Source organism: Bubalus kerabau, chromosome 15, assembly GCF_029407905.1.
Source record: "Bubalus kerabau isolate K-KA32 ecotype Philippines breed swamp buffalo chromosome 15, PCC_UOA_SB_1v2, whole genome shotgun sequence".
NCBI lineage: Eukaryota > Metazoa > Chordata > Mammalia > Artiodactyla > Bovidae > Bubalus > Bubalus kerabau.
In genome coordinates, this window is record NC_073638.1 from 47,737,280 (window position 1) to 47,754,193 (window position 16,914).

The following is a 16,914-nucleotide window of genomic DNA, read 5'->3' on the forward strand; positions in this document are numbered from 1 at the left end:
GTAATCTGCATACAAGTTAAATAAGCAGGGTGACAATATACAGCCTTGACGAACTCCTTTTCCTATTTGGAACCAGTCTGTTGTTCCATGTCCAGTTCTAACTGTTGCTTCCTGACCTGCATACAGATTTCTCAAGAGGCAGATCAGGTGGTCTGGTATTCCCATCTCTTTCAGAATTTTTCACAGTTTATTGTGATCCACACAGTCAAAGGCTTTGGCATAGTCAATAAAGCAGACATAGATGTTTTTCTGGAACTCTCTTGCTTTTTCCATGATCCAGCAGATGTTGGCAATTTGATCTCTGGTTCCTCTGCCTTTTCTAAAACCAACTTGAACATCTGGTTCACGTATTGCTGAAGCCTGTCTTGGAGAATTTTGAGCATTACTTTACTACCCTGTGAGATGAATGCAATTGTGTGGTAGTTTGAGCATTCTTTGGCCTTGTCTTTCTTTGGGATTGAATGAAAACTGACCTTTTCCAGTCCTGTGGCCACTGCTGAGTTTTCCAAATTTGCTGACATATTGAGTGCAGCACTTTCATACCATCATCTTTCAGGATTTGAAATAGCTCAACTGGTGTTCCGTCACCTCCACTAGCTTTGTTCGTAGTGATGTTTCTTAAGGCTCACTTGACTTCACATTCGAGGATGTCTGGCTGTAGGTCAGTGATCACACCACCATGATTCTCTGAGTCGTGAAGCTCTTTTTTGTAGTTCTTTTGTGTATTCTTTCCACCTCTTCTTAATATCTTCTGCTTCTGTTAGGTCCATACCATTTCTGTCCTTTATCAAGCCCATCTTTGCATGAAATATTCCCTTGATATCTCTAATTTTCTTGAAGAGATCTCTAGTTTCATGGTACATAGTGAATGAATGAATGAATGAATGAGCAAATAATGTCATTTAAATATTAGCTAATTATGTAGCCTGGTTTGTGAAATTTTACTTGCTTTTGTTTTCCATATATGTAGACACCAAAAGCAAATCTTTTAAAAATTATTTATTCATTTATTTATTGGTAGCGTTGGATCTTCATTGCTGCACACGGGCTTTATCTAGTTGCCACGATCAGGCACTACTCTTTGTTGTGGTGCAAGGGTTCCACACTGTGATGGCTTCTGCTGTGGAGCACAGCCTCTAGGGCATTTGGACTTCAGTAGTTTGTGGCACTTGGGCTCAATAGTTGCAGCTCAAGTGTTCTAGAGCATGGACTGAGTAGTTGTGGCACACGGGCTCAGCTCTTCCAAGCCATGTCGAATCCTCTTGGACTAGGGATTGAACCCGTTTCCCCTGCTTTGATGGGCAGACTCTTATCCACTGTACCACGAGGGAATCCAGCACAACTATTTAAAGGCTATAACTTATTAAATGAACTTATAAATTAATGGCAAATCCAAACACATTTTAATGATTTATTTTATTTTAAATCTTGCCAAAATGATTTTGAAATTCAACTGTAAAAACAAACATTTGAAAATAATAATGCCAAAATAAATGGTGTTTAATATTCTTATTTAAAGATATCTGTTCACTTGTGCAGTGTGCCTTAAAGGATAATACTGAGGAGTGAAATTTCTGGTTTGTAAGGTATGCATATCTGTAACTTTGCTAAATATTTTAAATTGATCTTGAAACCAGTGGATGCACATTTAATATCCCATTAGCAATGCATAAGTATTGCTATTTCTCCATATTCTCACTAATTTTTAGTATTTTCTGATTTTTGTTCTAAGTATATGCCAATTTAAGGACTGTAAAAGTGGTTTTCATTGCCTTTTTCTTAGTACTGAGATGGTTGAGGTTGATTTTATAAAAAAAATTTTGTCTATATTTCTTCTGATAAGTGCGTGCCTTTATCTTTCATTATTTCTATTTTTTCCTATTTTACCATTTTCATATCCATGAATTTCATAATATATATTCTTTTTTATTTAATTTTTAAAATAATGAATCATAAATTTTATTTCAAAATGTAAATTTCACTAAACATGCATGCACATTAAAACAATAAAATTTACAGTTTCATTAACTTTTTTTTCTTTTTGCATAGGGCATCATTATAATATAGAATCTATGTCTTACAAAATACATACAAAGTTTTATCCAAGCAAGCCAAGGCAAGATTGGGAACTGTACAACTGTACTACTTCAGTGTAGTGATGGGGAAAGGCAAAATGTGGCCTTCAGAAGCATGGTGTGGTGCTGGTTAGAAAAAAACCAACAAAACCACAAGTTCCTACAGAAAAAGAAAACATGTGTTCAGATGGAAATGGTCTTGGACCCTTGGAGTCTAACGTGGGGTTTGGCAAACAATCCCAGAGAAGCTCCATCAATAGCTTTGGGAGGAGGAGAGCTGTCTGAGAAGTTCAGGGAGGCTGAGACCCCTAGTGCACCCAGCATACAGAGATTCCCAGGCCGATTCCAGGCAACTGGGATCCATAGAGGCCCTGCCTCCTACAATGCACAGCTGCTCAGCTACCCTCCAGCCCTCAGAGGCCTCAGCGCTTGGGACAAGAACTCTCCAAGGTGAGCCTCCCGCCACAAGCCTGGGCACCCTGACCCAGGAATGGACCCTGGGAGGTGGCTCCCTGCTCCAGGGATGGCAGGCTGGCCTAGGACAGGGGCCCCTGAGCTGAGCAGGGGAGTCAGCCTTCACCCAGACCTCTGGCTGCCTGGCAGGCATTCAGCTTGGTTTCCAAACAAACATGTGCAACAGCCCTGTCACCATGTTGCCAGGAAGACGTCCCCAAGCCTTGGGAGAAGGTGCTCATGCACCACCCCTCTACCCGCTATGCCTCCTGTGTCCCCCATAGGGAATGCAAGGTGTTCAGGGCAGGGGATGCCACTTGCTCCAATCCGGTTCCTCTTTAAATAAAAGTAGTAAGGTTTTAAAGCTGTACGAGAAGGGGACAGGCTGGGTGGGGCCAGGGGCCACACTGCGAGTCCCATATGGCAAGAAGGGTCAGTAGAAGCCAAGCACGGCCCTGGACTCCTGCCTCCCCCCACATCCAACTCTTGCAATTGATGAGAGACAAAGTAGCTGATGCGGGAAGGGCCTCTTCCAAAACAGTGTTCAGGCATTTATCAGTAGTCAGCTGGACTGTGCATCTGAGTTCTGGTACAAAATTCTCTGGAATGTGCCTGGGACAAACCTTTGAAGCTCAAGTCTTGGAGTCAGGAGAATCAGTTACAGAACCTGGCTTTGGAGGGTGATCTATATATTCTTTTTTATTTTTTCAAATATATTTCAATTACTTTCTTAATTGTTTAACATAGAGACCATGCACATTTGTGTTAAAGTACCACAGATTTTGTTGCTATTGCTATAAATTTAAAAAATATGCATTCCTAATTGTGGCTTTTGGAGAAGGCAATGGCACCCCACTCCAGTACTCTTGCCTAGAAAATCCCATGGACGGAGGAGCCTGGAAGGCTGCAGTCCATGGGGTCGTTGAGGGTCGGACACGACTGAGAGACTTCACTTTCACTTTCCACTTTCATGCATTGGAGAAGGAAATGGCAACCCACTCCAGTGTTCTTGCCTGGAGAATCCCAGGGACGGGAGAGCCTGGTGGGCGGCCGTCTATGGGGTCACACAGAGTCGGACACGACTGAAGTGACTTAGCAGCAATTGTGGCTTTACATAATAATGTGTTAGTTTGTGATTTTATTTATTTACTTTGAACTCAGCAAATTTCTTGAAATATCATTAGTTAAAAAAATCTAACTCTAGAGGCTTATGGGTTTTCTTTGTACAAAAATCCTGTCATTCGTTAGTAATGATATTTGTCTTTCTTCCTTTATGATCGTAAGCCTCTATTTCTTTTCATTGTTCTATTGTGTCAATTTGGATAACATTGGCAGAAAACTCTGTGTCCTGGGGTTTCTAAGATACACAATGTGTTGTTGACTATATGAGATAAAGAAAATATCAGGATGTGTCCATAATGACCCACAAAATAATTTGCATGTAAAACATAATTGCTCTAACAATATCGGGAAAATGCAAAGGTCATTGGTCATAAAGTAAATATTAGTGACAAAGTGTCACTTTGAAGTAATTTGTTGAGAAACCTGTGCTGTGGCTTTCCCATTGATATATGTGTTTCCAGACTTCTCACAATAAAGCACCCAGCAGTCATCTTCATCTCTTTCAAATCTCATTCCAGATCCAAAAGATCCTGCCCTCTGACAGCCATCTCTGACCTAGGACTGACAAACACTCTTGCAAACACTCTTGATCAAAGAAAGTGTAAACAATCAATTAATCAGTGTGTGTGTGTGTGTGTGTGTGTGTGTGTTATTCTCAGTTCCTTGGGGCTGACTATAAGTCAATAGTTCTTTTTTGACCACTTTTTATCTACCTCCAGCACATGGGATTTCTTATGTAGAAGGAATAACTTTCTATGGTTCTTACTACCAATTCAAAGTTACTATATTGCTTCCTGATCTTTTCCTAGGAAGATTCAAGACCTATAGGCCCATAAACAGGCCATATAATAGCATTCTAGGAAACTAATTTTCTATATATGTAGCAGGTATAAATAAGCTGTTCTTCAAAACCTCTCAGATAATACATGGTACTGACTTGCTGTGACTGTGTGGATCAGAACAAACTGGAAAATTCTTTAAGAGATGAGAATAACAGACCACCTTACCTGGCTCCTGGGAAAACTGTAGGCAGGGAAAGAAGCAACTATTGGAACTGGCCATGGAACTATGGGCTGGTTCAAAATTGGGAAAGGAGTATGTCAAGGCTGTATATTGTCAGCCTGCTTATTTAACTTATATACAGAGTGCATCATGTGGATGCCTGGCTGGATGAAGCTAGAATCAAGATTGCTGGGAGAAATATCAATAACCTCAGATATGCAGATGACACTACCCTAATGGCAGAAAAAGCACAGAAACTAAAGAGCCTCCTGATGAAGGTGAAAGAGGAGAGTGGAAAAACTGGCTTAAAACTCAACTAAGATCATAGCATCTGGTCCCATCACTTCATTGGCAAATAGGTTTGGAAAAAGTGGAAACAGTGGCAGATTTTATTTTCTTGGTCTCTAAAATCACTACAGAAGGTGACTATAGCCACAAAATTAAAAGATGCTTCCTCCTTGGAAGAAAATTTATAACAAACTTAGACATTGTATTAAAAATCAGAGATATCACTTTGCTGACAAAGGTCGTTATAGTCAAAGCTATGGTTTTTCCAATAGTCATGAACGGATATAAGAGTTGGACCATAAACCAGGCTGACCACTGAAGATCTGATCCTTTCTCATTGTGCTGGAGAAAACTCGAGTCCCTTGGACTGCAACAAGATCAAAGCAGTCAGTGCTAAAGGAAATCAATCCTGAATGTTCATTGAAAGGACTGTTGCTGAAGCTGAAGCTCCAATACTTTGGCCACATGATGCAAACAGCCAGTTCATTGGAAAAGGCCCTGACGCTGGAAAAGATTAAGGGCAGGAGGAGAAGGGAGCAAAAAAGAATGAGATGGTTGTATGACATCATCGATTCAATGGACATGAGTTTGAGCAAACTCCAGGAGAGAGGGAAGGATAGACAGAGAAGCCTGGTGTGCTGCAGTTCATGCAATCCCAGTCAGACACGACCTAGTGACTGGACAACAACTGGCTTGCTAGGATTGGCAGAAACATTAACTTCTAGTATAAGGATAAGCGATGCTTGAGAAAGTAGAAAATTAATTACAGCTTTACCAGTTCTTCCTTGGGTTATGGAGAGACTTAACTATCTTCTCCCCATAAAAAAGTCAAATATTCTCAGGCGGATCTGTTTGGTGTTAATGCCATAGACCAAAGGGTTGAGAACAGGGGGCACAAGGAGATAGAGATTTGCAAGTACAATATGCACGTGAGGAGGTACTTGCTGGCCAAAGCGGTGGGTGAAAAAGGAAAAAAAGGCAGGTACATAGAATATAAGAATCACACATATATGAGCTCCACAAGTGCTAAATGCTCGGAACTGGGCATCCTTCGAGGGCAGGCACAGCACAGCCCGCAGGATTAGGCCATAGGAAGCGGCGATGAGGACCATGTCCATGCCGGTGACTGAAAGGGCCACAGTGAGACCATAAATGGTGTTGGGCCTGATGCTGGCACAGGCCAGTTTGGCAATGCCCATATGTTCACAGTAGGTGTGAGGGATGATGTGATGTCCACAGAAAGGTAGGCGTTCTATGAGGATAACAAAGGGGAAAACAAAGAGAAGGCCACGGACCACACATGCCAGACCAATCTTCCCAATCACCATGGCGTTGAGGATGGACGCGTAATGAAGTGGATGGCAGATAGCCACGTAGCGGTCAAAAGCCACGGCCAGCAGAACAGCTGATTCTGTGGCAAAGATTGTATGCACGAAAAACATCTGGGTGAGGCAGCCTTGGTAAGATATTATGTGGGACTTAAACCAGAAGATTGTTAGCATTTTGGGCAATGTGGTTGAACAAAGTACCAGGTCAGTGATAGACAACAGGCACAGGAAGAGGTACATTGGCTCGTGCAGAGTTCTCTCCTTCATAATGATGTAGAGGATAGTTCCATTGCCAACCAGAGCGAGGATATACATGGAGCAGAAGGGGATGGCAGCCCAAATGTGCTGATCTCTCATCCCAGGGATTCCAAGTAGAATAAATGTGGAAGGATGGAAGATAGTGTCATTGGGGACAGATGCAGAAACCATAATGATGCAGAGAATCAGGCTTTACCTTCCTGAAAGCTATTATAAGGTGAAATAAATTCATCCTAGAAACAATCTATTTCTCCTACAAATCTTTAATTTCATACCTTTCTTCCATGTCTACCAGTTCTACTTCAAATCATGCCTTCCTCATTTCTTTCCTGAGTAATTAAAATAGCTTTGTAACTAATATACCCACTTCTAAGATTTTCATCCTACAGTGAAACCTCTCCATTTCTGCCTAATATTCTAATGTGTGAAAATCATCAACGATTAATATCATGCAAATATAACCTTTCTTAGTGCATGCTGTGAGGAATATCTTGTATTTTTCTCCTTTGGTCGATTCTCTGCCACTTTCTATCTTGTTCTGGTCCCTGGGACACTGGGCTACAATGATAGAGTCCTTGCCCTCTCATTTCTGGTTTGATATGACAATGGGAAAAACCATCTGGAGACTGGAGGGAGGTCAGGGATTTATTCCTTCAGCTCTCTCCCAGCAAGGTTGCTGCAAGCTGGATACATCTCTCTGCCAGCAGCCTTTTTGACTCTGGTTTTCTCTTTTAGCCATATTTCTCTTGTTCCTTTGGTCCAAGGGTTGTGACAATGCCTGCTATCACTAACCCAGCAACTTCATAAGCACTTATAGTTTTCTTATACTTACACCCACACCTTTGAAAGTGGTTTCCATGTTGCTATGAAGAAAACATACATAAGCCAGTTCCTACTTAGAGAAAGTGCCTCTGAGGAAATTAAATTTAGTCTCCAAATCTGAGTTTTCCTCAAATGCTTCAAGCATCTCTTGCACAACTCAGTTTCCAGGATTGTTACCCTCTTTATGTGGTCCAGTCTGGAAAATAAGAGACTAGATTTAGACTGCCGGGTTCAGAATCTGATCTGATTGCTGTTACTTACTAACTGGATTATCCTCAGCAAATATTTTATTCTCCTCAGTCTTCAGTTTTCCAATAAAAATTTCAGATAATAATGTTTTAGGGTTTTTTCAAATAATTAATTGAGAAAATCATATAAAGCATATAATGCAGTCCTATATTTTAAGAAACATTTGTTACAGTACTCACTGTTACTGCTCATGCATTTGCAAATGTCTGAGTCAGTTAGTCTAACTATATATTTGCCTTTCAGAAAAGGAAACTTTATTTAGTTCCTCAAGTTGAAAGACATATTGGTCTTTCTTGAGCTTATAAGCCATGGTTGAAGGCACTGTGGTTTTACCCTCTTTTAAATCAAGAACTGTTTTCAGAGGTAGCCAAAACTAGTCCTCAGTTAGTTAGGTTAGGTGGACGCTCAAGATACAAGATGGATGGCTCCTCAATGATCCCATCAATATGGCAATGTCATTGAGGTTCCCTCATTAATCTCCCTTGGGACCAAGAGACAATTCTGATATATGAGTCTTTTAAAATAAAGGGAATATGTTTTGTGCTGCTACCAAGAAAGAGTAAAGATGAAGGAGCGCATATCATTTCTGTTAAAGGAAGAATTTCTCTTAGACTATTCAATAAGACAGAGATCTGATTTTGCTATGGACAGGACAAACAGAACCTAGGGTAATGCAATAGGTATTCCTAGCTTTTTGGCTTTGAAACTTTCTGTGTGAGAAATTGTAGGATAGAATTAAGAGAATTAGATTTGGAGGATGGAATCCTCAGACATGGAGGAGATTGGAAATCTAATAAGTTTGCTGATTCCTTAGGTTTTCTGAGGGCACTATAGGGTCCTAGGTACTCAAGTACAAGGTTGCTTTCTAACAAATGTATGTATCTGGACTCCTGCCTGGCTGGCCTGACTGATATGAGTGAGAGCAAGATGCAGAATGAGCCATTCTTACCTCATTATTGCTTTAAGAAAAGCTACTCCTAGAGCTTTGATTGACTTATCTTGAACCCGTAAGTAAAATAGTAAGGGACTAAAATCTCTAACTGCAACAAACAATTGAGATACAAATAAAAGAAAGACTTACTGATGGTTCATTTTGGTATGCAATAAGGCTACCTTAATACTTGAAGGATTCAAGAAACTGTACCTCCTGTACTGGAGTCAGGCACCAATCTGAGATGACTTCTGGAGTAGACAAGGACATCAGTATATTTGTAGGATTGTTATCCCTCTGTATCTCCTCCCTACCTCTGCTCTTGGCTTTACAGAACAGTCTTTCAACCTTTTTCTATCCTTCTTTTTCATTAAACACTTACTCCCAGCATTGATGGTCAGCTGCACTAGAGAAATCTTGATCCAGCACAAATAGTATATTTCCAGGATCTGAGATTTGGTCTCATTTATCTCTCCCCTCTGAAGACTTTTTAGACCCAAGGGGCTGTGGTGTGGCTCAGAGCACCAGTGCTCCCAGCTGCTAAAAGTAAAAGTGAATTTGCAAAGAAGATCTCTGGGAAAACACAGAGTCATGTCAGAGTCTTCTCTTAAATGCTGAACATTTTTTTAAGTCAGGAGGGATCATCACTGTCTCACAGTAAGTTAATACCTGCTCAGCCCTTGGAAAAAAAAATGTATTTTGCCAAATTGTGTCAAACTGTTGAGAAGGGAAATTCAAAGAGAAAGCAGGCTACATGGAATAAAAATACACTGGGAAGAGATCTATCTGGAGTTGGATTTTGCACAACTTCCTTTGGTTCTCTTGTTCTTAAGAAAATCATCACTGTGTTTGATCTGAATTCCTCTAGCTTGAGTCTGAGTCTTTATTCTCTTAACATTTTGTGACTCCATTTGGGTAACTTTTGTTCTTTTTTCCTTCATCTAATTGTACCAGATGATAAGCTATATACTCAAAGGTACTGTTAGTTACAGTCCAGTGTAACATACATGTTTTTCCAACAATGCTCTAAGGAAGTTACATATTTGTCTTCTGAAATATTCTTCAGTGTTCTCCATCAAACTTTCACTTGGTTCAGCAAGGTATCTTGGATTGGAAATGCAAAATTGAATGCTAAGTTGATTGGGTCAAGAAAAATTCCTATAAATTAAGGCAACATGGAAAGTGTGTACTTGGGAAATATGTGACAGGAAACAATGGCATTTCCTCCCAGAATAGGACCATCATCTAATCTTATCTAGGACTAGAGTGATTCTAAGCTATGGAAATATAGCTTTCCAAGGAAGAAGAGACACGGTGGACTCAGATTTATTTCAAGTGTACTCACTGGGCAGATTTCACATCATTGTAAACATCTTAGTTATCCTGTCACCACTTTTCTCCCTTTCATGCCCCAGACCTAGTATCTGACTCATTGGTATTGAACTATAAATACGTATTCAGTGCAAAATGCTATTCCCAATTTGTCTGGGAATTTCATGCAAGTTGGTGTTTAAATTTGTGCAAGATTTTTGGAAAGTGATTTGAGAGTAAGTGTGAAGTAACTTGGGGTTTCCCAGGTAGCTCTAGTGGCAAAGAATCTATCTGCCTGCTAGTGAAGGAGATGTAAAAGACAATGGTACAGTCTCTGGAAGATCCCCTGGAGGAGGGCACAGCAACCCACTCCAGTATTCCTGCTTGGAGAATCCCATGGACAGAGGAGACTTGTGGGCTACAGTTCATAGGGTTGTAACACTATTAGAGTTGGACACTACTAAAGGGCCTTAGCACACATTTATAAAGAAACTTGAAAGATGATTTCCCTTATTCTAGTGCTCACATACAGAGGAATCTATTTTATACAGGAAATATAGCAGATGGGAATGAGATATACAAATTTGAGTCCCAGCTCTGATATTTACTAACTGGAAAATTTCAAATACATTTTCAATTTTTCAGATCCTCAGATTCCTCAACTGTAAAGTAAACCTATTAATTTTACTTAAAGTTGGTGGTTCCAAACCTTTACTGTAGACTGGAAAATCTTGGGGCTTTTTATTATAAAAACTGCTGATGCGTTAATCCTACCCATAACCATGCTGATTTAATTGATACAATATGAAACCTGGACATTTACAGCAAGTGAATTATCAAGGCCCTGAAGTAGACTGTATTTGATTTGTTTGAGAAGATTCAGGAAGGCAAGTATGGCAAGAGCAAGGAGGTCAGGTAAATAGTAGTAGATGAGACCAGAGACAAACAAGTCGAGGTTGTGTTGGATTCTGCAATAGAGGTTTTTCATTCTCATATGTCTGACTTGTCTTTCCTTTCTGTATATGTGTTTCTGATGTATTTAGATGGGGGCACGTGGTAGGTTGGACTTCCTAGTGGCTCAGTGGTAAAGAATTCGCTTGCCAACGAAGGAGATTCAGGAGACCCGGGTTCAATCCCTGGGTCCGGAAGATCCCCTGGAGGAGGAAATGGCAGCCTGCTCCAGTATTCTTGCCTGAAAAATTCCATGGACAGAGGAGTCTGGCAGGCTACAGTCCATGGGGTTGCAAAGAGTTGGAACATGACTGAGTGACTGAGCACACATGTTCACATGTGGCTGGTTTTAACCAATGAAGTTAGAATAGAAATGACAAGTGTCCTGTTACTGAAAAAGCACAATATATTGTGTGTGTGCATGTGCACACGCATGCTAGGTAAAGGAGAGTGAAAAGAAGAAAGCATTTGTACTAAACAGTAATTATAGGAATGAACCTTAAATTCATGCTGGTAAGGAGAAAAAGTGAGGCAATATGAAAATGTAATGAGTTTTATTATTACTGCATTGAAATTGAAGGATTATTGCATCCAGATTCAAGAGAAAGTGAATTAGAAAACAGGAGGTAATGGGTCAGGAACTGAATGCCTATAATTTAGATTATGAAGAATATATATATATATATATATATACACACACACACACACATATATATATATATGTACATTCCATATATATATATGGAAACACAAATTCTAATGTATTTCCAAACAATTAAATAGATGAAGTAGAATGGTTAACAGTTTTGGAGAAAAATTCAGAGTACTGAAAATCAAATTGTTTCAGTTATTTATAACTACATTACAAACTACTCCCCCAAAGTAGTGACTTAAAACAATTTATTATTATCTGTTATGATTCTGTAAATTTATTGATTATATGGGCTATTGTCATTTGAGATTTCTCTCACACACACAAATGACTGCAATCGGATTTTTTATGAAGTTGTAGTCATTTCTAAGTTTCATTAAAATTGATGCAATTGATTCTGGCTATTAACTAGGAGCTCAGACAGATTGCCAATCACATAAACCCTCCATGTGGGTAGGGATTCTCACAATATAATGTCTGTGTTCTAGAGAGAATGTCCAAAAATACAATAACACCAATGAGGAAGATGTAAGATTTCTTAAAATCTAGTCTTGGATATCATGAAACATTACATCTATTGCATTCTTTTTTCCAAAGTCTCTAAGGCAGCCCAGATAAGAAGGGGTAGAATTATATTGGACTTTTTGAAGCAATGCTGCTGCTACAGCTGCTAAGTCGCTTCAGTCGTGTCCAACTCTGTGTGACCCCATAGACGGCAGCCCACCAGGTTCCCCGGTCCCTGGGATTCTGCAGGCAAGAACACTGGAGTGGGTTTCCATTTTCTTCTCCAATGCATGCAATTGAAAAGTGAAAGTGAAGTCGCTCAGTTGTGTCCGACTCTTAGCAACCCCATGGACTGCAGCCTACCAGGCTCCTCCATCCATGGGATTTTCCAGGCAAGAGTACTGGAGTGGGTTGCCATTGCCTTCTCTGATAGCCAGACCATATTGTGAAAGTACATGGGATGCAAAATATTGTTTTGGCCATTTTGGGAAAATAAAACCTGCAACAACGTACCCTTTGGCCACAATAATGATCTCCACCTACATGCAAAATGCATTCGCCTTTTCCCTAAGGTTTCCAGATCTCACTCATGGGATTAGTTCAAAGTCTGGGATTTCAACCTTTAAATCAGGACAACGTGTGAATAGGACTCCTTGAGCTCAGTTCCTTGCATATAGATCCTTGAGTGTAGTTCCTTTCAAGACCTGTGGAGTAAAGAAATGGGAAAGAAATCAACTGCTCACACAGGCAACACACCATGGTGATATACAGATAGGATAACTGCAATATTCATTTGTAAAATATTGGGAGAATTGTCTTACAGTCACTAGTCCGTTGTAGTTTTTTAAAATCCATTCAAAGGTAAGTATCATCAGTTTCATAAGAACCCACTTCTACTCCCTGGGAATGATTCTCCATGGCTCTTGGTTAAGTTAAGTGTTAGTCACTCAGTTGTGTCTGACTTTGTGACCCCATGGACTGTAGCCCACCAGACTCCTCTGTCCTTGGAATTCTCCAAGCAAGAATACTGGAGTGGGTTGCCATTCCCTTCTCCAGGGGATCTTCCTGACCCAGGAATCGAACCTGGGTCTCCCACATTATGGGCAGATTCTTTACTGTCTGAGCCACCAGGGAAGCCCTTTAGGCAATTAGCTTTATATTCCATATGACTTTTGCTTTTCAATGAGAAACAAAGTGTGCTTACATCTGAATACTTTTTTCAGTCTATTTCCAGATGAATAAAGTTGAAAACCCAAAATCCCCTTCTAATTTTGCACTCTGTCCCTTTTAGTCCAAAATGATGGTGCTTATGTCTATTTTGTCTTAAAAATTGTGATTTTCTATGACTCTTTTAGTGTTTACCCCATTAGACAAAAGTCATACCCACAAATATCTTCCAGATTGCCACCTGTTTGATTTTGCATGAGTTATGCTTCTCTGGGAAGATTAAGATTCTTAGAAGCTTTTTTATCTAATTAAAAAGATTTAATAGGCATATCCTTAAATATTTCTGTATTCTTAACAAAGGATCTTACAGACTCATCCTAAAGATGACATTATACTCTGAGGGCATTTCTTATTTTGTGAGTCCTTTGTCATTTGGAAAGACTGTTGTGTGGGTAATTAAAAACAAACAAACAAACAAACAAACCTTGATCCCAGTCATGACTTCTTTGCATTTACTCTAACAATGATTAAACACTGAAAGGTTTCATTTTAGCTTATAACTCTTTATCTGTACTTTATCATAAGTGACATAAAAATAATATTGGTATTTTTGGTATTCTACTTCAAAATCTCCTCAGCCAAATGCATCAGTTAATTAGTTATATTTTCTGTTTTTCACAGTATAGCAAATATGATATTACCAAACTTTCTACAACTACATAGTCCTCATTTGTCTCTAGCCTCTAGTACTAATTTTGTCTTTGTTTTTCAAGACTTCATTAACAGCCTCATCAAGGCCCTTTCAGCTTCTGCCTGTTGCCTTATTCCACAGTGAATGCTGCATATTTTAGGCTTTTTTGTATACCAACACCATACTTCCTATTACCAATTTTTACAATATTTATCTATTGTATCATGACTTACCATTCCCATATTTATTGGCCTAAAATAGCAAATTATTACTCTCATGGTTCTATGGCTTGGCTTTGACTAGATGAAGAGTTCTGTCTTTTAGTCTTTCATGCATTACAGAGAGATGTCAGTTGAGATCCTATAGATACCTGAAGTCTCAGCTGGACTGGAAGCTCTGGATGGCTTGCCAACATAACTGGCAGTTGTTGCTGACTGTTAACTGGAGTCTCAATTGGGGCCACCCTCCAGAATATTTAGACATGACTTCTCCATGTTGCTGGGGATGCTCATTGCATAGTAGTTGGATTCTAAGAGGGAGCACACCAAGGTCAAGTATTTCAAGAGACTTAGCTAGAAACGGCAAAAAAAAAAAAAAAAAATTATAGTCTAATTTCAGAAGCTTCAAATATTACTGAGTTCTGCGCACCAGGCCCCGCCATCCCTGGGATTCTCCAGGCAAGAACACTGGAGTGGGTTGTCATTTCCTCCTCCAATGCATGAAAGTGAAAAGTGAAAGTGAAGTCGCTCAGTCATGTCCGACTCTTAGCGACCCCATGGACTGCAGCCTACCAGGCTCCTCCGTCCATGGGATTTTCCAGGCAAGAGTACTGGAGTGGGGTGCCATTGACTTCTCCCACAGAAAAGCATAGACAATGGAATATATTATTATTGTGGATATCTTTGGAAAATACAATCTACCACACCAAGTTATTAAAGGGTCATCTCTATGGACATTAAAATAATCAACAATATTGATAAGAAGTTTTTGTGCTCAAAGTCAAAATTCTTTAAAAACTGCAATAAGTATAGATAAATGATAGCATATTTTTAAGATGTGAAATTTCAATTTGTGAATAATATGAGGAAATAATAAATAATACGAGGAAAGAAGGAAAGAAGTAGCTATGCTGAACATAAAGAACTATGCTACTTCCAGGCCCAGGAAGTTACTACAAGAATCAAGTCTACAGATTTTCAAAGGACCAAGACTTTTGATCTGGAAGGGTCCAAGATTTCTTAGGTATCAGAATTGTACAAAGAAATGTTAAAGAACCCAAAAACCCAGTGAATTACAGTCCAGCCTGGGCTTCTACCCTTTTGCCAAGTTCCCTAGGTGATTGTGGCACCAACCAATGTTTGAGAGCCATGTTTAGATTAATAATTTTCCTGAATGATTCTTAAAAGAAGGTAATCACTTGTTAGCTTTTATAACTCTCAACTGGAAAGTGTCCTACAAAGATATTCCAAATTGGTAGACCTTTGCTTGTATCTTGTAACCTATTTATAACACTAATAGTCTATCCAAATTACACATGATCCTCCTCTTATGCCATAAGACTCAGAAATCTACTTCATAATGGTATAGAAACATTTTGTTGATCTATCTTTTCAGGTACACATTTTCTTCAAATTTTGTCTTCCTTCTTGACATCTACTTCCTTATCTTGTCTCATTGCTTCTTACAATGATGTGAAGTTGGAGTTCCACTTCCAACTCACAGTGGAATTCTAGGATTTCATAAAAATTTAAGTTGTAATTGTATTCTAGCTTTGAAAAAATTGAAATGTGTTCCAAAATTCATATGGTTACCTGTTTTCTTTCCCAAACTCTCAGTCTCATGTCACTGGGTCCCTTTAAGGAAGAAAAGTAGGATTATCTTCTCCCGAATCTGCTTGGTTTTCACCCCATAGATGATTGGATTGAGTGCAGGAGGAATGGCTACATAGAGGTTGGCAATCAATATGTGGAAGGAGTGAGGAATATTGTGACCACAACGGTGAGTGAGGACAGAGAATATGGCTGGTATGTAGAATATAAGCATGACGCAAACATGGGAGCCGCATGTGTTGAGGGCTTTCTGGTGGGCATCCTGGGATGGGAGGTTAAAGACAGCATGAAGAATGAGAGTTTAGGAGATGCCAGTGAGGATCAGGTCTGATCTAACAGTCATTACAGGCACAGCAAAACCATACCAGATGTTGATGGAGATGTCTGCACAGGCGAGTTGGGCAATGCCTATGTGCTCACAGTATGTGTGTGGAATGATGAGTGTTTGGCAGAAAGGCAGTCGCTTTACTAGGAACACGCATGGGAAGATGATACAGAAGCTCCCGCTGACAATACCCATTACAATCTTAGTAATAACCTGACGGGTGAGAATAGTGTTATATCTTAGGGGGAAGCAAATAGCAATATAGCTATCAATGCCATGGCCAGCAGGGTGGCAGAATCCATGGCAAAGCTATAGTGGAGAAAAAACATCTGAGTAAGACATCCAGGAAAGGTGATTTCCTGAGGACCCAGCCAGAACATGCTGAATGTTTTGGGTACACATGTGTTAGACAGGATGAGATCTGTAGCCACCAGCATGGAGAGGAAAAAGAACATGGGCTCATAAAGGCTGTGCTCCATGGAAATAAGATAGAGAAGGACACTATTGCCTGCGAGAGCCACAAGGTAAATGATAAAGAAGGGAATCCCGATCCAGATGTGGAAGTGCTCCAGTCCTGGGATCCCCAGCAGGATGAATGAACCTGGATTCATGAAGCTGGTCAAGTTGAACATGGCCATCATGATCTTGGATAGGTTGTGTCTCACAGACTGAAAATGAAAAGTTCATGACTGATTGTTAACATTATCTTCAGACATGCATCTCTGAGTCTTCTCCTGTATCATCTGCTCATTTTCAGTTCTAGAAAGTGATAAACTATCCTTCTCTTCTCTTTGCTCATAAATATTTGCTAAGTTTTTAGTCACAATTTTAAGTCATAATAGAAGTGGTGTCTAAATAATTTTTCCCAGAGACACAAGTCATGTAACTCTAAAGCAAGTCCTGCCTGGCTACCAGCAACTCAGGAAATTTTATAAGAAAATATGTGCAAAAATAAT

The 16,914-nt window shown here is 39.7% G+C and overlaps 1 protein-coding gene and 1 pseudogene across 1 annotated transcript; both read right to left on the reverse strand.

Annotated features, from left to right (window-relative positions):
• Window positions 1–5,746: 5,746 nt before the first annotated feature.
• On the reverse strand, window positions 5,747–6,697 carry LOC129628398 (olfactory receptor 52D1-like). The gene has a single exon (XM_055547828.1). It carries the CDS (start codon window positions 6,695–6,697, stop codon window positions 5,747–5,749), a length of 951 nt encoding a protein of 316 aa, XP_055403803.1.
• Window positions 6,698–15,646: 8,949 nt separating this feature from the next.
• LOC129628221 (olfactory receptor 52H1-like) lies at window positions 15,647–16,599 on the reverse strand (annotated as a pseudogene).
• Window positions 16,600–16,914: the final 315 nt, after the last annotated feature.

Excerpts from the sequence above, each read along its gene's own strand:
- LOC129628398 (XM_055547828.1), bottom strand. The coding sequence starts at position 6,697 with ATGGTTTCTGCATCTGTCCCCAATGACACTATCTTCCATCCTTCCACA.